Source organism: Amaranthus tricolor, chromosome 3 (assembly GCF_026212465.1).
Source record: "Amaranthus tricolor cultivar Red isolate AtriRed21 chromosome 3, ASM2621246v1, whole genome shotgun sequence".
Lineage (NCBI taxonomy): Eukaryota > Viridiplantae > Streptophyta > Magnoliopsida > Caryophyllales > Amaranthaceae > Amaranthus > Amaranthus tricolor.
In genome coordinates, this window is record NC_080049.1 from 36,665,980 (window position 1) to 36,685,263 (window position 19,284).

Below are 19,284 nucleotides of genomic sequence, written 5' to 3' on the forward strand. Positions count from 1 at the left end.
ATTTAATGTTGATTTGACGTACCCAAACACAAACCCACCTAGTGCATGTGAAGATGTGATTGCAATTAAGAAATACAACTTTCACTAATTAAAAAATTAAAATTTTGTTTTTACTTCTTATCTCTGTGTGTCTATATGTCGGATTCAAAAGGGGTTTTAAAAGAAAAGGAAAAAAAGAAGAAAATAAGCAAAAAGTCAGATAGATCTTGGGTAGGTATTGAAGTTTTTCACCATTAAAGGAACTTTATTAATCAGGAAAGGAAAACAGAGAAAATTTATTCAAGATTTTTCTGTGAATCATTGAAGAAACAAAGAAAAATAGAATCAACAACACTCCCAAAAAATGAGTATTACAACTCCTTGGAAAACCCAACAATCTTTAACAAGAAAGCTTCTACCTTATGTTCTTTATGCCATTATTCCTTTAGCCCTCCTTCATTTTTACCTATACCCTTCTCCTCCTCTTCCTGAAATTCATGCTAAATATCATTTTTCTAATCTTACCCCTTTTTCTTCTTCAATATCATCCTCCTCCTCCTCATCATCTCCTAAAGGTAAGTTCTTTTTGATAATTATTTTGTTTTAGTGTGTTTCATGGAAAATTAATGCATTTAAGATTTTGGGTTCTGTATAATTGATGCTAAAATGTATTTTTTAATTCATCATCTAAAGGTAAGATCTTTTCTCTTGATTTATTATTTTTGGGTGAAATGTAACATTTGAGTTTGTGGGTTTTGTGTATTTAATGATGCTAAAATGAGGATTTTTATTTGTTGTTTGTAACAGAACAAAAAAGGGAAAATGGGGTATTGGATTCAGTGTCACAACTTTCCAAAGGTGAGATCTTTGTCTTGTTCTCTTGCTGTTTTGGATAAATCTTGTTAAATACTTCCAAGAATTCCGGATTTTCTGGTGTTTGCATATTTACCGACAGTTGTTAATATGGTTAATTTGTAATCTGTGCAGAAAATGGGAACGAAATTTTACATCCAGAATCCATTGAACGTCCCGAAGGTGAGATCTTTTCCTGATTTTGCTTTTGTTTTGGACGAAATTCTCATTTGAGTTCATGGGTTTTGTGTATTTTATTGAATTGATTTGTTTTGAAAAGAAAAAGAAAATGTGAATGATTTATTAGATTCATCTTTATACCCAAAGGTTAGATCTTTATTACCCATTGTTTGTGTGATTTTGATTCTTACCTTTAAATTTCTATATAGTGCTAAAACTGACATGGGCATTGATCAATTATCTGCCTTTTTGATCAGAAAAAGGAAGTGAAAATGTGGTTTTACCAGACAAGAAGGTAAATGAAATTGCATCAACTTGTGATTACACAAATGGGGAATGGGCTATAGATAAGAAGGGTCCATTGTACAATGGCACAAGCTGTGGAACTATCAAGGATGGGCAAAATTGCTTGAGCCATGGGAGGCCTGACAAGGATTACCTTTATTGGAGGTGGATGCCGCGGGACTGCAAACTACCCAGGTTTGATCCTCATTCGTTTTTACAAATTCTTGAAGGAAAACATTTAGCTTTTGTTGGGGATTCCATGGCAAGGAACCAATTAGAATCTTTACTATGCATGTTAGGCTCGTTTTCGCCTCCTAATCTGATTTACTCGAAAGGGGATGACTATAAATTCAGGAGATGGCATTTTCCTTCTCATAATGTCAATGTTTCTGTTTATTGGTCTCCTTTTCTTGTTAAAGGGATTGAGAAAACAAATGATGGAAAACAAAATTACAACAAATTATTCTTTGATTCTATTGACGAAAAGTGGGGTTCCGATCTAGATTCAATTGATATGGTGGTGTTGTCGATTGGTCATTGGTATTTACATCCTGCTGTTTATCTTGATGGGGATTTAGAGCTCGGGTGTCACTCTGTTGACAGCGTAAATTGCACTGAGGTTGAGTTCTTTGATGTGTTTGGCAAGGCTTTTAACACCACCTTAAAGGCAATTATTGAAAGGAAGCTAAAATCGGAGGGAAATGGCATTGATGTTATTGTGACAACATTTTCACCGCATCATTTTGAAGGGGAATGGGATAAATTTGGGGCTTGCCCTAAAACAAAGCCATACATGGAAGATGAGAAGTCCCTTGAAGGAATGGATGCCCATATGAGGCAAGTAGAGGTTGAAGAAGTGGAAAAGGCTATGGTTCTGTTAAATGCTGATAACGATATTTCACGTAAGGTTAGGTTAACAGCGTTAGATATCACCAAGTTGGCGATGTTGAGACCCGATGGTCACCCCGGTCCTTACATGTATCCCAACCCATTTGCTGATGGGATTAAAGAACGTGTTCAGAATGATTGCGTGCATTGGTGCTTGCCAGGGCCGATTGATGCGTGGAACGAGATCATGCTCGATGTTATGAAGAGATGGCATACTGCATCAATCAAATGAGAGCGATATTAACGTCCTTTTCAGTGCTAACTCAATGTGAGTTTTTCTTAACCTTTGGTCAAACTGATTAAAAGCATGTTTTTGAAAAAAGAAACTATCATAAACATGTTGCCAAACGACGTTGGTCAAGGATCTTTGTTGTATGCTTCCTTTTGTATCGACGTATGTGTAACGATGTGGGAACAGACTGTGCCCTGAAGTCCAGCTGCCTGTTGCAAGATCTGCATGAATGTCGACTACAGTTGTCACGGTTTTGTTATAGATGGCAATTCTTGTTCTGCAAGTTGTTTATATTCATGAATTGTCTTCAAACAAAGGTAGATTTTAGCATGCTAATTTTTTTATCAGCTTACAGAAGTTCAAATTATGGACTGTTTGACTTGTCCTTCATTTGTTGGGTGGTAATACAAAGTACTTCTGTACTTGAATATGTATTCCAAAGCGGGTTATTTTTATTGTGATAACAAGGTTTACATATGGAGATGTTTGATGATCAGAAATTAGATGCTAAGCATGCAGGTGAAAGTAAATAGGCTTGATCTTTTTTAATTGCAATCTTTTCATGTGTGCTATTAAATGAATCATTTTAATATGTAATGCTTTTAGTTAGACATAAATAAAAATGAGAGTTGATTAATTAATACATGAGAATGAATTAAATATGTTAGTGCAAGTGTTAATTTTCCTTGTGTCGTGTGGGACAGCGGGAGTGAGTTTGATCATTACATAATCAATTTTATGTCTTGCACATTAAAGGATAATGTTTGGTGTGCAAGGAAGTATAGAAGTTTGATGTTTGGATTACTGCATGAAGTGATTAAAGAGGTGTATAAAGGGTGCCTTGAATAAGGTAAGAAGGTGCGCAAGGAGGGTTATAGAGTGTGCCTTAAACGAGGCAATGGGTACAAGGTAACCTTAAATAAGGCACACCACAAAGCTAACAGTAACAAATAGTGAGTTGGTGCTCATTCGAGCAAGATGTGCTTGTTCAAGTACTCTGGGAAATGCGGGTTTTCTGCTTTGCACAAAGTCTAGCATTTTGTCCTAGGATTATTTATCTGATTTAGGGGCCTATATAAAGGACTAGATTAATATTGGAAATAAAGTAGAGGCTAATACATAAAGAGGAATTAGGATGTGAGTGTCAAAAAGAGTTCTTTCTATGTATTAGAATGCGTTTACATCTAAGATGAGAACTTTGAGTTTGAATGTGTGAGTTCAAGCGAGGGAAGAGTTGTGTCATTGATGTATTGTTAAATTATTAATGAAATACAATCTTATTTGAGGGAAGGTGTCTAAGACACCTATAAACATCTTTGTATTTTTGCTTTGTGTTTGTTTTGTCCATTAATTAAGAGATCTTTAACCTTTCTTTTCAAAATAAAACTTCACAAACTATGCTTACATTGAGAAGTGCATGTAATACTCCTTCCGTTTTTAATGTTCTTTACTTCTATTTTTTAAAGTAAACTTTGAATTTTAATCTCTAAATACGCATCATAGAAATATATAATTAAAAAATATATTATAAAATGAATCTAATAAGATCTCACATGAATATATTTTATCATCTATATATGTCTTAAGAATCTTAATCAAATTTATCACTACAAAATGGGAAGAACATTAGGAAACGAAGGAAATACTAAATACAATATTCGTGAAAGAATAGCAAGTAATATAATAACTTTACTTAAGCAAAGCTCATACATATTAAGAAGTGCATATAATTTAATATTTGTGAATAAATAGTATATAAATGTTAAATTCATGTGATAATCGCTCATACATATTAAGTGCATATAATTAAATATTTGTGACTAAATAGTATATAAAAGTGAAATTCAGTGCATATAATTTAATATGTGACTAAATAGTATATAAAAGTGAAATTCTTCTGACGAAATAGTATATAAAAGAAAGTGAAATTCAGTGCATATAATTTAATATTGTGAATTCATGTGATAATCGCTCCTACATATTTAAGTGCATATAATTTAATATTTGTGAATAAATAGCATATAAAAGTGAAATTCGTTAAACGATTATTTCTCTTAATGATTTTAAGATACGCTCAACATTAACATTCTTAAACTATAGAAAAGAAGCTCATAATAAGCTAACAAAACATTGATCTTAAATTGCTGGAAGTTCCACTGTGGAACTCCCTCCAAAAATAAACGTATACCACTTAATGCAGCAAGCACACGGTATTCTTTAGTAAAAGGCGAAAGAATAGTTCGCTATGCACTCATTGCGTGGCTGCGTGAAAATAAAAGCAAGCTGGGCAGGTGATTTAAAGTATTTGTCTAATGTTACCATATTTCTTAAACGATGTGGGACTATTGCCTTTTTACAATTTTCCTCGTTGAAAGTTTTCTTCAGCACTAGCAAACCCAACATATGAACCTATGAGTACAACGAATTAAACACAAAAACTAGGACGAGACCATCGCAAGTTAGGACGAATTGTCCGCCGACTTATTTCACGCGCACGTAATAACATTTTATTATTTTGAGCATTTATCAATTTTGAAAAAATTGATACTTTTAAGGTCAAAATTAATATCTTTAAGATTAAAATTGAAAAATGTCTAGATTGTTAAACGCGCGAATTGAGCCGGCTCAAATTGACGGTCTCATTATGAAACCGTCTCGTCCAAGAACTACTGCGAAGTAAACACTGAAAATCATCATCATCCTACCCAGTGTATCCCGCTCATAGAAAAATTATGAACATGGTCTGGAAAGGAAAGGACGATGATAACTCATATTCATAAAAAAGACCACGGCCAAAACAATCCCTCAACTCACAAAAAAAAAAGAGAAATATCCACGCGGAAAAAATAAATTAAATATCTGTATACCCTTAAAATGAAAATAAACCTCCCTGAAATTGTAAAAGCCAAACCGACCATAATTTTAACTACTCATTGGTCTTTCGTTTTCATTAGTCTTTCGTTTGTTTGTGGGTATAACATAGGAGTAGTGTGATGAACACCCTATTCTTTCAAATTTCTACTTCAGTTTTACTAAAATCAGTTCGTTCAATTTCTTCTTCTTCTCACTCATTACATGGGAGTATATCTTGTTTCAATTTACACTGGAAAAAGTGCGTTAATTACCCCTATATTAAACCCATTTACTTTGGGTCAGATTCATCTGTGTTGGCAAGGTTTATTGATTTTAAGTGCTATACTACTAAGAAAAAATCTACCCAGAATCGAAAATTAAACTCTGAGATTGGTACAATCGAGGGAGATGATAAGGAAAAGGAGGGGTTTTTTGTTGTTCGTAAAGGGGATATTGTTGGGGTTTACAAGAGTTTTAGTGAATGCCAAGCACAAGTTGGATCTTCGGTAATTTGTAATTTTTTCCTTTGTTTAAAGATTGTTTTTCTTAAAAGTATGTTTTGTTTTAATTCAATTTGCATAATATTTGATTAGAATTTGTTATGTTGAGATTATTAGAATCAAAGTGATTTTTTAGTGAAAATGTAAGAGTGGAAGTGATGAGGGAAGCTTAAGAGGTGTTTGTTTTAGCAGAAAACATATTTCGTGAAAAACACTTTTATTGGAAAACAATTTTCAAGAAAAACTCTTTATTATTAGAAAACGCAAATGATATTTAATTTTGTAATGTTTGGTTGTATTGGCCTGATGGGAATTGTGGAGGAAAATTGGTATTCTTCCAATTTTGAGGTAAATTTCACAAAGTGATGAACAACTATTTTCGATTTCCTTGTCAAACCAAACAATTAAAGATGGATGAATCAGTTTTCTGGGAAATTGTTTTCTGCCAAACCAAACATTCCCTTATTAGATTTGAAATTAAGTGAACTGACTTATTAGGATCGAACTAAACTTCTTAGTTTGTGAAGCTCAGACGCTTCATTTTCCCACAAGTACCTTTGTCGAATCCTCTTCATTTGGAGATTTTTAAACTTCATTTTAGACCGAAAGTAGCCTAGTTTGAGGACACTGGACATATATGGGTATTGTTGAATGTTGAGACGCATGGTATATACTACGTTTGGGTGACATTGTTCATTTGATATTTACTGAATTGAACTCGTTAGAGTTTTTAAAAATTTGGGGTGAATAGGTCTTTAATCCAGTATCTTTAGGATCGTGCTTGAGTATGGGGATTGTTACCCAATAGAAATTAGGATCTTGCATTCTGTTCATGCTTGTGAGCCTATCTTAGTAGCTACTACCGTCACAAGATTGCATGGCTTTCTTCACCAAATCATTGCTCAAGTCTTGACACAATTATCATTTTCATAAATTCGCTTTAGCTTCTTCATTCTTTTGTGATATTAGCATATAAGAGGATGGTGAAGTATGCCAGCTTACTGTTCCTTCCATTATTGGCGCAGATATCCGACCCTCCAGTTAGTGTATATAAAGGATTTCTTTTGCCTAAAGATTCGGAGGAATATCTTGCTTCTCATGGGTTTCAGAATGCTTTCTATACCATCAAAGCTTCAGATCTGAAAGATGATCTTTTTGGCAAACTTTTCCCTTGTCCTTTAGTGGTAAGATCAGTTTTAAGCTTGAATTCAAATATAATGTAGTGGTGAATGTCAATGTTGCATAAACATTCTACTGTTTATTCATGCGATTCTATTCAGCTTAGCCTGTCAAAATGTAACTGCAGAGGTATTTCCATTGCTGTTTAGGAACCTGGATCTTCTAGAACTGAAATGTCCGTCACAGAATTGCCACAGAAAAGGCCTCACGATCTTCTAGAAGCAGGAAATCAGGTGAGTTTTTACTTCAGCAGCAAAACATTAATGCAATCAACAAGTGCAGTTCTAAACTTAGTTTGTTTTCTTAGACTAAAGAATGGAACAAATTTGTCTTGGGAAATCTAAGTGGTTTGTCTTGCATGTCTTACACGATGAGCTAAATGATAGATAATGAAGAACTTGTTTTGCCCTTACCAGTCCCCTTGTGGCTTTACCCATGATTGCCCCCCTTAAAAATTGTTTATTAAGAGTCAGCATCTAGGTGAATACTTCAAAGTGGCAGATTTGTGTTGCCTTTCTATGCTTATTTTTCTTGCTTAGAAAAGTTCACTTGCATAGGAAGCTTGTGTTTGTATGCACATGACCTTACGTTAATGAGAAATAAAAAAAAAAAGAAAAAACACTCAAAACTTATTAGAAGGCCTCTAGAAGCTCTACATGCATTACCCCCCCCCCCCCCCCCCCCCTCCCCCACTTGTTTGATTTGGTGACAAATAATGGGTCTTTCAACACTCTTAACTGTTATCAAGCTAGAAAAGAAGGTGCTGGTTTTTGAAACATCTATACCAGTGCCAGTTTATAGTTGAGTTTCTCAAGTTATATATCTATTATTTTCTTTTTGACTCGTACCAACTAAAAAGTCTCTAAAGATATATACACTTTATAATTCTCAATTTCTCACATGCAAACATAAATGTATTTTTGTATTTGTAAATTGTAGTGTACTTGTGTATCCTTAGCGGTTGGAGCAATTAACTTCCCATGTATTCATTTAGTGGCTTAGCCTCTCTTCATGATGCAAAGTGTGGTGCCTAGATTCCCCAAAGTTTCATTTGTTGCCCTTATCAGATCTATGGTTTTTGAAACTCTAAAGTGTTTCTTTTTCTTTGGTGACGTGTTTGTTTTCCCTCTAGTGAGACCAACGTTACATACCGGTATCGGTGTCCTGCCTACGAACACTGATATAACGGGGGTAAAGGTGAAGTCCTAGCATCACAGCTCCGTTGTATGGCTTCACACTATAAATACTGTGAAGTTTTGTTGGAGTTTATAGAAATTAGGATTTTTAGCGTTTTACCAACCACTTTTGCTGTTTTTCACTTCGGCTTTTGGAAGGGATTGGAAAAAGAAGTTATTGTAGTTTTCTGGTTACCTAATTCACTAATCCCCTTGTGAATTGTGAATTGTGACAAGCTAATTACAAGCGGTTATGGTTCAGCAATGGCCAATTTTGGCCAAAATGTGGATTAAGAAAGCGAATCAGATTGAGAATTATGCAACCTTATTTCTGTTGCAATGAATATTGGTTGATTGACTTCCCTCAAAGACTTAGCTCTTCTATTTTTTTGTGAGCTGTAGCGTTAAAATAAAACAAAAATAATGACTGGGTATGAGTCGGTTCGTCTATAGTCCATAAACCCTAATGCCATTCTCTTCCTTCCCGGAAAATATGGCAATTTTATAGACAAATGATTATATATATTCATTTTTCTGAATTGAAAAAGATGTACTCTTGAAACTGTCATTATAAGACAAAATCATTAGCGTTTTCTCATTTCGCACTAGCTCTTGTGCAGGGGGCTATTGAATCACAGTCAAATGCTTCTGACCCATTGACCAAGCAGCAGAAGTTAAACCATGTGCCTTCCGATAGTGTGAGTAAGGTTAAGTTTGTGCAGATTTTGAGATATGTTTTGTTTTCTCATGTCCTTCAGTCCTTGCTCTATGCACTTTTGTTTCCAAAGAAGATAACACCTTTTTAGTCCGTGATTGAATGTGGCAGTGCATGGAAATATCATTAGATACTGCAGTCAGCAGTAAAATTTTCTGATCACTTACTCCTTTGTCATGTGCAGCGTTCCTGTATCCTTCATTTTGATGGTGCTTCAAAAGGAAATCCTGGTCCTGCTGGTGCCGGAGTTGTGCTTCGAACATCTGATGGAGCCTTGGTAAGTTGCTATGGATTAAATATGGCCTAGTTATAAATTGGATTTCTCAGTTTTGGTTGTTGGTTGTTCAACGTAAGAATCCATACAGATATGTAGAATTCGTCAAGGCTTGGGAGTTGCTACCTGTAATGCTGCTGAATATCATGCCGTTATTTTAGGGTTAAAGAAAGCTCTGGAGATGGGTTATACAAGTATCCAAGTGCTGGGTGACAGCAAACTTGTCTGCATGCAGGTTACCTTTTGAATTCTATATGTAATACTAGCCTCATTCCCTGTTTTTACGGACCCTTTTGCATTAGAGTACTCCTACTTAATTTTAGAAGCTAATCTTTTTAGGTTAGTACTCCTATTGAGTATGAGAAGTAAGTAAATCCTAATTGAAATACAGGTGGATCTTGAGTGTTTTAAGAGTTTATTTTAAAGAGTAATATTATGCTTACGATATGCTCTTTAGATTTTAGTTGTGTGTGTGACGGTAATACCTTTATCTCTGATTTTATTTTCTCATTTTATTTATAGATAGTAATTTTATTTTTTAAGCTTCTAAATTGGCGGCGTTACACTTTACGTTATTGATGTGTGAAGATTAGAACGTTGATACTTTTCATGGGTTCTCTAGTGATGGAAAAGAAAAGTGAAAGCAAGGATGTTAATGTGTCTTGTGCCTGACCCTGATTATGGAAGATCACTTTATTGCTGCCATGTGAACTTTTACGGCCCGTTTGGTTATAGGTACTAAATGGCGGTAATCAGAATGATAATGTAATTAATCATTAAATTAACCAAGTCATTTCCATGGTAATAAAACATTGATCATTAAAAAAATTTTGTTCACAATTTTCCATCATCAAACATTACCACATCTCCAAATAGTAATACGTTTGGAATAAATTTAGTGAAGAAAATGAGATAATTGAAGTAGAATAAGCATGTTCATTTAACTTGTTAAGAGATTTTTCCACCAGCATTAATATTTCATTACCATTCCAAATCCTACCATTTAATACCGACTACCAAATGGCGGTTAAAGCTTTGATATGAAAATTGTAAATGGATTTGCAATGAAAATTACCTTATGAGATAGAACCATGGCCTGTTTTTATGTTAACTCACTTACTGTTTCTGTGTGAACATTTTAATCTATGTACTGCAATTGCTCAGCTCTTAAATACGGAACTCAATATTCTGATTTTAGCTTATTTTGTTACTTCTATTTATTTGGGAGTTCACAATAATTGCAGCTTCTGGGTTTATATAAAGTCAATGAAAAGATGTCTCCCTTCCATGAAGAGACCTTGAAACTGAAGGAAAAGTTTTCTTCTTTCCAGATCACTCATGTTCTAAGGGTGAGTATGCGTCTATCAACGTCTTCTGTCTTGTGACATTTGTTATATCTATTCTCTGTTAAATGTTGTGTACGCTTAGCTTAAGTGGTTAGTTTTAATGCTTTACCTCTCAACCGGCCAGGGATCATTAGTGAGGTGATGGTGTTGGATGGTGCGATCAGGATTTTACCATCAACATTTAATGCTAGTTTTAACTTTCATGCCCTTTTATGTAATTACTCGATAATTTAAATACTTGCAGGATTTGAACTCGGATGCTGATGCACAAGCAAACTTTGCTGTCTCTCTTGCTGGTGAGTAGAATTCTCCTTTTTACCTAATCTTATGGTCCCGCTTACTCTTGACATTTTCTTCGGCTGTTGTAGATGGTGAAGTACAGGAGGTTTTTCAGTAGCTAAACTGCTGCAGTGTACAGCATTCTTTTTGTTACATTCTAGTGAAAATGAGCCAAATTCGCCTTTGAGGCAACATTTCTCTGAAGAGGGAAAGATCTGTCAGCATTTGCAGCCCTCCGAGTCTGACGTTTAATTAAGTTTGGTGTAGGAAAACAAAGCCTGGTAGTCAAAACGAATTTCAGGTGTCGTAAAGATTTCAGTACTATAGTGGATAGTTTGTTCTTGGGTTACTTTAGTATTAGAAAAAATCTTATCAAACATCAGTTGGTCTTGGACGACATGGTCTCAATATGAGATGGATAGCCCAATCAGCTTAATTATAACTTTTTTTCAATATATGCTAAGTACTTGATCTATTTAAGGTCATAATTGATACATTTAAGGTTAAAAATGAATTTTGTTATAAGTTATAACTAATCATAATAAATCACTTTAATGTTTAAATTGATCGTTTTTAGATTAAAATTGAAATTTTTTATAACAAAGAAGCCATGAATTTTAGGTTATTTCCAAGAGTATTTATTGAATCAATTGGCAAACATAATTCGAAATCTTACTTCCGCCACCTTCACATCCAAGGTAAGAAATTATTACACTTACAACTTTATTTCTAAGTCTATTATGAACAAAAAATTATTAGGGAAAGAGAAATATCACTATTATTGATCGATAATTAAAGAGTACAAGTATTCTTATGTTTCATTATTTCATTAGAACCATCTTGTTGCATCGAATAAGATTACTTATAATGGGCAATGTTTTAACACTATTATTGATAATATTATACCATCCATTTGTTGTTTAAATTCAACCATAGAATAATACCATTAAACTATCCCTATTTTGAAATTGTAAAAAAAAAACATATTTTAGTAGAAACTAATCAGTTTAACGTCAAAATTGATCAATTTTAGGTCAAAATTCAATTTTTTTATTTTATTGATCTATTTAAGGTTTATTTTAAGTTGAAATTGATACGTTTAAAGACAAAATTGATGTATTTAAGGTCCAAATTGATAAATGCGCAGAAAATGAAAAAAAAGGAAAAGCATGTGAGATTGTCACACGCGTGAATTGGGCTAACCCTAATTGACGGTCTCTTCCAAGTTTTTGTGATCAAACATATAAAGAAAATCAAATTTAATCAAATATTCTTAAAACACACTACTTTCCAAAGTATGTAACTGCTTCAATATGAGATGAGTTTTTATAAATAATTTATTTAATTAATTATTTTAAAATTATAAGCAATTAATTTAAGATCGTGAATAATCACTTTAGTAAAAAAAATTGACAAAACAAAACCCCTTTTAAGTTCTAACCTCCATTACCATTAAAAAAAACCTATATAAATCAAAATCAATCCCTACCTTCCATTTCCGACAGCGAAGTTACATGTGGAACCTTCTACTTTTTCGTGCTCTCAAACCAAAATCAATGGCGGTTTCGCCATTTATCTGCACTTCAAAGCTTCCGCTTTCTTCATCCTCCGCCTATGGTGCTGTTGCTGATCTTGCTGCCGATGACGATGATGACAATCTTGACCTTGTTCGTAAGCCGCCAGTAACCGTTACTAAACCCGTGGTTCTACCCAATGTTCTTCAACCACGTGTGGTTGTCTTTGACGGCGTTTGTCGTCTCTGTCATTCTGGTACGGGCGATACCCTTCTTTCTCGTTTCGCTACTTTTCATATTCTTTAAGCTGTACTTTAAAATTGTGTAATTATTTTTAGTACTAATTTAATTTCATTGCTATACATTAAACATTTTAGTTCATGAAAAGAACGTAACTATTGTTTTAATTGAAGTATTTCCTGATTTTTATTGCTTTTGAAATTTGATTCAAACTTCTGATTACTAATGACGATGAAGAGCTGCGGTGTATCAAGTACTCCTGATTGAACATACGCTGCCAGGGGCAAAGTCAGAAATTTAGACCGATATTATAGTTAATGACCGATATTATGTAAAAGCAACTTCAAATCCCGACCTTTTGTTTTAAAATTTAAAAGTTTTATAATTTGGAACATGTAAAGTTAGCTTGCAAATAAATTCAAAACTCCAAAGTCGGTCCTAGTACTTCGACCACTAAATTTTAGTTAATTATATTTTGTGATACCTAATGTGTAATTTATTTTGATATGATTTGATGATTATTTTGAGTGTGAGATGGAACATATGTTACAAACTTTCAATCCTTAGTTTCAAAAAAACTCAGCAGAGATTTAAGGTTCACACCTTACATAGGTGATCAAGAGTCAGTTGGAAACCTCTTTGTATTACAATTTGCAAGAATAAGGTTGCATATTTTACCCCTCCTAGCCCTGCTTCCGCTTAGGCGGGAGCCATGTAATGGCATTGGGGTAAGGAATGCAATGTTGTAATGTTGAAGAATTTGAGAATGGCCCGAAAAGAAGTGTGTTACGGATATTTTAAATTGGAGGGAGTACATGATAGGTTTTCTAGTTATATTAGTTGTATATTGTCTAGGGAGAGGAAAAAGGTTCTTAAAAGGGTTTTCGTATTAGAAGTAAGATGATATTGCAATTCAGAACTAAGCAGCAATGTTGACCTTTTAGAATTGGATGTAGATAGAAACCTACTGACCTGATTGTAAATTGGCTTCTGTTAGTTTTTCACTGCTCCTCTTAGCATATATATTGAGCAATAGACTTGTTGATAATCAACTGGATCTAGAAATCCTACTTCAAGGCTCAAGCCCTTAACAACAGTTCTGTACCCCCAAAAGGTGTCTTGAATCGCTTAATATATAGGTTAACAAAAAGGAGTTGTGTCAACCACATTTGTTGATAATCCATTTTTACATTATTAGCAAGTATTTAATCCCTATGTTTTCTTGTTCATTTGACTTTCTAGGTGTGAAGCTGGTTATAAAGGCTGATAAGTACCAGAAAATAAAGTTCTGCTGCCTTCAGTCTGAGACCGCTGAACCATATATGAAACTCTGTGGTGTGGAAAGGGAGGATGTGCTTCGCCGCTTTATATTCATTGAAGGTCTAGGCCAATATCATCAGGGTTCTACAGGTTAGGACCCTTTACTTACTGTATTACCTAACTGTCCAATGTCCACTGCTAGTTTGGTTTTTCCCTACACTTTGTCATTTCTGGTTTATATAATTCTTGCTCCTTCTCTATTATTGAAGGTCTGTACTAAATTGAGTGAGTTGTGTTTTGTAAAGGTGACATTTTTTGAAGTAGATTTTAGCATTTGTGTCTTATGGATTATGTCAGTTTGGATATTCTGGTTTGGTTGCTCTCTACAGGAAATACTTGAACTGGATTTGCAAATCAGAAACAAGTTCTCATTGAAGGTCTTTAGAAGTTAAAACCATAACAGTGCTTAACAGTCGAGTTTCCTGTTTGTGCTGCAATTTTCTTCTTCTGACTATTTCAATTTCTTAAACTTGCCATTTAGATTCATTTAGTTCTTGTATTCTGACATCCGTTTCAATTTTTCAATCATTTTATCTTATCTATACACCTCTATCTACAATGTCACATAGTGCCCTAATGTTATTTTTGGAATGTCTTACCAGCTGCACTGAAAGTTCTATCATACTTGCCATTCCCTTACTCAGCATTGAGCTCTCTTTTGATGATTCCAACTCCAGCAAGAGATGCCATCTATGACTACATTGCTAAACGACGCTATGATATATGTGGAAAGGAGGAAAAATGTCTTGTTTTGAAGGAACCAGAGATGCTTGAATGGTTTGTTGACAGGGAAGAACTTTTGAAGCAACTCCACTCGTGATATCTAGCTGTTCCTGCTCTGTGGAGTTGTGCCTTGTTTATGTGCTACTAAAGTTGTCTTCCTTCGTAACTTATCCAACTTGTATAGGTTGTAATTGTAAGTAAGAGTAACTTAAAAGGTAATCAAGCAGTGGTGCAGATTTTGTTTGTTGCTAATGTGAGTAAAATGCCTTGTATATATTTGTTCACTATTTGCCAATGTCTATTGCATGAAAAAATTGACTGGAATACTTCTAGTAGATGGGAACTTTGTAAGTGAAAAAAGATGGAACTTAACATTCTATTGTGGTATAGACTCTCATCTAAGCTTCCATTTAGACGGTGTTTGGAGGGCTAAATGTATATGTGCTTAGAAAAATATCATCTCAATTTACTGCAAACTTCAAATAAATAAAAGCCGTCTTTTGTGAATTTAATTAATTCAAGTCAAAAGAGTACGAAATATATGCACAAAATTTTCATAAACCTGAACTAGACATTATATGAGTCTTTGTAACGAACTTTGGTCACTCTATCATAAAATATTCCATGTTGCAAAGAAAAAATTTATCAGCCAACGGTCTAACCACGCTACATTTATTCAACCATCATATGGATCTCTACGAATTGCTCGAATCTTCTGGATGACCTAATGACCTACAACTTGCAGCAATAGAAGCTGTCTTTCTGCTGGTTCTCTATCAAGAAATCAAAATCTTTCAAGATGATATACTTAGAGATTATCATACCTAAGACTATCTAAAAACATCAAAATTCTCTTGACATGTCTTTACTTGCTACCAGTCCATTCTTTCCAATCTTTGTCTACATTTTCTTGAGCCCATTTGACAGCAGCTCGTGCAGCTTGAGGTTCCCCAGGTAACCCACGCTCATTCAGAGTGTCAGCCATGTCAATGAAAGGGAGTACTAGCAAAGTGCCTGGCCCACCATACTCTGTATGCAGGAAGTTTTCGAAGATCTGTCGAGAATCCAACAACATAGAGTTTACTTAGTCTGAGCAGATTATTCTTTCTAACAAATTGATGGATCATAAGGAAACCATACGAATATACTAATAAGTTTAAGAACAAATAATAGTACATGTTGTACAATCTAATAGTACATCTCAGTTTGTGTTCCGAATGGCGCCCAAACATGTATAATAGACATGTTGTACCATCTAGTGTAACTTTAAAATTTTTTTAACATCAGCCATCAGGATTCAGGGCACCTCTAATTACCTCCAAACCAGATTTGAACACAATTTCAAGCAATATCATTCAGCATTTCTTGTCTTAAACTCCTTAACATTCAACAACATCATTCCCCAATGCCAATAAATGAAAGTCATCTATGGAGGGTTTGGCCATTTGGAATCGACGGTTGTACGGAACTTACCCTTGTTCGTGATAACAAAGAGGTTGTTTCCGATTGACCCTTGGCAGCAAATATCATCTAAGCAACGCACATCATTTAAGAAGTCAATATAATATCATCATCATCCCAAAGAGTCCCCGCCCAAAGGCAAGGTGCAGAGTCATTATCATATAGTCTATAATAATCTAAAACCAAACAACTCTATAAACTTCCGCCCGTTCAAAATAAGGCGAAAAGTTGCCTGGCATCTTGTACCAACAGGCCAATTTTTTACAACCTTAAATAAATACACAAAAGAATTGGTTTTACACTAATACAACAATACCAAAATCTTAATCCTAAAAAATTAAATAATTTTATATGAGTTTTGAAAGATGTGTGACTTGAGTCTTGTGTTAATTAGTTATATATTAGATGACAATTAAAATATTGAAGAATCATAGATTAAAGGTTAGAAGTAGCAAATTGTTTATTAGACCTTAAGCATGTGTGAGTGGTATAGCATACTCTAATTCATGAAGTAATACACACTCTTATTGTATGCATAATACAAAGCAATGAAGTATTTCACATGGGTTTGCCATTGATAAATAAGGCAATGTACTACACACTAGCTACGGGTGCATAAGGGGAGACCATAGGAGACTTTAAAGACCTTGCAAACAAGCTGGTAAAGTGTCAAACGCATGGCCTGCATGCCGCTCAACCGAGCAGCTCGCCCGAGCAGGTGTCGAGCCAGCGAACAGACGCTGCTGTCTTGTTTCTTCTATTTTGGCTCTTTGCTTCCCAAGTCCCCCTTGCCTATATAAGTTGTATTGCTATTGTTGTAGTATTAAGAGTCAAGCTTAGAGGTTGAGCCTCCCATTCTCCTGACCATTCTCTTCTTTAATTCTTCATTGATGTAATTCCTTCAATATTGTAATGAGCTCTCAAGCTTCTCTATCCTTTAAAAAAAAATTAAAATGGGCCGAAAATACAAAACAAAAAATTAACCCAAAAAAAAATTGAAAGTATCATGAACTTACAGATTCAGCAAATTCAGAAATTGGGTCAGAAAATTTGTACTCAGCTGCCTTACAAATGAAATTGATGAAGATTGAAGGGTTTTTTTGTAAGGGAAGATTAAACGCAACCAGCTTTGAGTTTGAATTATAAGTATTAATACCCAGAAGTGTGGAAGAACAAGAAGAAGAAAAGGGTGAATATGAAGGACTGAAAATGGGGTTTGTAATGAAGATTGAGGAATTATTGGATTTAAATGGATGAAGAGATAAAGTTAAAGCTTTACTCCAAGCCATTTCCTATGTTTTGTTTTCTCTACTCAGTTCTCTTCTCTTTCAGTGTTGCACCTTATCTGTTTTTTATTGTTCAAACAAAAAAGCAGATACAGAGGTACTTTTTTGAACATAAACAAATTTAGATTAGTTTAGTTGGGTTTTATTTTTATCTATTTCTCACACCCAATTAATAAATATACAAAAGTTTCAACCTGAAAAATACAAATTTCCTTATTTTATCTCTTTTTATTTAACTTTATTTTTTTTTGGAGTACTCTATAATATAGATTACTTGACTAATAAAATTTTGTTGATTGTTTGACAAATTGCATTGGGGTGTTTGGTATATAGTTTTTGGTTTAGCTTTTTGGTTGGTTTTTTGCATATGGGTTGATCAAACAGCTAAAATGTTTGGTAAATGACTTTTAAAGTAGCTGAAAAATTATTTTTTAAGCTAAAATGAAAAAGTTGTTTCGGCTAGTTTTTTTGGTTGGCTTTTAACTCACTTTTTTCTAATAAACAGTCAATAATCAAATTTACCAAACATCTCCACAAACAATTGACTTTTTCAGCGAGCATAAAAACTAACAAAAACAGCCAACATTTCCAACTGGTCAAATAAGCCAACTAAAAAAGTCAAACGCCAATAGCTAATTGCCAAACACCCCTTTGTATATTATAATTTATAAGTGTCAATATAATAGTGTATAAGGGCTATGAATTATAGAATGTTTAGATATATATTTCATAACTCAAATTTCACGTCCCGGACTTTGCAACGATTACAATTAAAATCGAAATTCTAATAACTATGATTTTAATCTACGATTCTACGATTTAAAATCAGGCAACAGACTCGAATTGTAAGTAGGATCTTAATGTGGTAGAATCATATGATCCTACTTAGCTTAAAAATTTAAATAGTAGGATCATAATACGAGTTTACGATCCTACAATCCAAAGATCTAGTCAGAAATTCAAAATCTAAAAACCCAATCCTTAAAGTTCGCCACCCCTTTTCATTTTTTCGCCACCCCTCTCCCCCCTAAAATTACGTATTTGCCCCTGTAGTTTAAAAAATTACAAAAATGCCACTCCTTACAAATTTCTTATTTATAATAATAATAATAATAATAATAATAATAATAATAACAACAATAATAAAATTAAATAATAATAATAAATAAAATTAATAATAATAATAACAGTAATAATAATAATAATAATAATAATAATAATAATAATAATAATAATAATAATAATAATAATAATAAAAACAACAATAATAAAATTAAATAATAATAATTATTATTCAAAAAAAAAAAACAATAAAAAAAAAAGTTGAGTCGCCCAAAATTGGGCGACTGAACCATGGTCGAGTCGCCCAGATCTGGGCGACTGGACCATGGTGGAGTCGCCCAAAATTGGGCGACTGAACCATGGTCCAGTCGCCCAATTTTGGGCGACTCAATTTTTTTTTTTTTTCTTTTTGGAAAATAATAATAATAATAATATTAATACTAATAATAATAATTTATAGATTAATGTGGTCTATTAGCTCAGTTGGTTAGAGCGTTATACTAATAACGTGAAGGTTACAAGTTCGAGACCTGAACAAGCCATTATTTAATAATTATTAATTTTTTATTATAAATATGATAAAAAATTAATAATTATTAAATAATGGCTTGTGCAGGTCTCGAACCTGTGACCTTCACGTTAATAGTACAACGCTCTAACCAACTGAACTAATAGACCACATTAATCTATAAATTATTATTATTATTATTATTATTATTATTATTATTATTTTCCAAAAAAGAAAAAAAAAAAAAAATTGTGTCGCCCAAAATTGGGCGACTCAATTTTTTTTTTTTTTTTTTGAATAATAATAATTATTATTTAATTTTATTATTGTTGTTTTTATTATTATTATTATTATTACTATTATTATAAAAAATTTGAAATGAGTGGCAAAATTGTAATTTTTTAAAAAATTAGGGGCAAATTCGTAATTTCAT

At 33.5% G+C, this 19,284-nt stretch overlaps 3 protein-coding genes and 1 non-coding gene across 5 annotated transcripts; 2 read left to right on the forward strand and 2 right to left on the reverse strand.

The window, feature by feature from the left end:
• Positions 1 to 103: 103 nt before the first annotated feature.
• LOC130807577 (xyloglucan O-acetyltransferase 1) lies at positions 104 to 3,058 on the forward strand. The gene is made up of 4 exons (XM_057672843.1): positions 104 to 554; positions 787 to 837; positions 967 to 1,014; positions 1,269 to 3,058. The coding sequence occupies exons 1-4, from the start codon at positions 344 to 346 to the stop codon at positions 2,414 to 2,416; spliced, it is 1,458 nt and encodes a 485-aa protein (XP_057528826.1). The 5' UTR covers positions 104 to 343; the 3' UTR covers positions 2,417 to 3,058.
• Positions 3,059 to 4,564: 1,506 nt separating this feature from the next.
• Positions 4,565 to 4,680, reverse strand: LOC130809538 (U5 spliceosomal RNA). Its single transcript, XR_009040841.1, has one exon. It is a non-coding gene; the product is annotated as a U5 spliceosomal RNA (small nuclear RNA).
• Positions 4,681 to 5,317: 637 nt separating this feature from the next.
• On the forward strand, positions 5,318 to 14,943 carry LOC130807579 (uncharacterized). The gene is made up of 11 exons (XM_057672846.1): positions 5,318 to 5,775; positions 6,795 to 6,953; positions 7,098 to 7,181; positions 8,744 to 8,830; positions 9,023 to 9,115; positions 9,204 to 9,347; positions 10,357 to 10,461; positions 10,703 to 10,754; positions 12,322 to 12,507; positions 13,734 to 13,901; positions 14,414 to 14,943. Exons 1-11 carry the CDS (start codon positions 5,410 to 5,412, stop codon positions 14,629 to 14,631), a joined length of 1,662 nt encoding a protein of 553 aa, XP_057528829.1. The 5' UTR covers positions 5,318 to 5,409; the 3' UTR covers positions 14,632 to 14,943.
• Positions 14,944 to 15,083: 140 nt separating this feature from the next.
• Positions 15,084 to 17,383, reverse strand: LOC130807578 (protein PLASTID REDOX INSENSITIVE 2, chloroplastic-like). 2 transcript variants are annotated; one of them, XM_057672845.1, is made up of 3 exons: positions 16,642 to 16,989; positions 16,008 to 16,064; positions 15,084 to 15,588 (listed from the first exon to the last, which is right to left on the reverse strand). In XM_057672845.1, exons 1-3 carry the CDS (start codon positions 16,681 to 16,683, stop codon positions 15,400 to 15,402), a joined length of 288 nt encoding a protein of 95 aa, XP_057528828.1. In that variant the 5' UTR covers positions 16,684 to 16,989; the 3' UTR covers positions 15,084 to 15,399. The 2 variants fall into 2 exon arrangements, with proteins under 2 accessions (XP_057528828.1, XP_057528827.1); XM_057672844.1 differs by lacking the exons at positions 16,008 to 16,064; positions 16,642 to 16,989 and adding an exon at positions 17,012 to 17,383.
• Positions 17,384 to 19,284: the final 1,901 nt, after the last annotated feature.

Coding starts and splice junctions, on each gene's coding strand:
- LOC130807577 (XM_057672843.1), top strand. CDS start 344: ATGAGTATTACAACTCCTTGGAAAACCCAACAATCTTTAACAAGAAAG. Junction 838..966: donor AGTGTCACAACTTTCCAAAG/GTGAGATCTTTG, acceptor TAATCTGTGCAG/AAAATGGGAACGAAATTTTA. Junction 1,015..1,268: donor ATCCATTGAACGTCCCGAAG/GTGAGATCTTTT, acceptor CTTTTTGATCAG/AAAAAGGAAGTGAAAATGTG.
- LOC130807579 (XM_057672846.1), top strand. CDS start 5,410: ATGAACACCCTATTCTTTCAAATTTCTACTTCAGTTTTACTAAAATCA. Junction 5,776..6,794: donor AAGCACAAGTTGGATCTTCG/GTAATTTGTAAT, acceptor TTATTGGCGCAG/ATATCCGACCCTCCAGTTAG. Junction 8,831..9,022: donor CTTCCGATAGTGTGAGTAAG/GTTAAGTTTGTG, acceptor TGTCATGTGCAG/CGTTCCTGTATCCTTCATTT.
- LOC130807578 (XM_057672844.1), bottom strand. CDS start 17,284: ATGGCTTGGAGTAAAGCTTTAACTTTATCTCTTCATCCATTTAAATCC. Junction 15,589..17,011: donor TTTCTGAATTTGCTGAATCT/GTAAGTTCATGA, acceptor GATTCTCGACAG/ATCTTCGAAAACTTCCTGCA.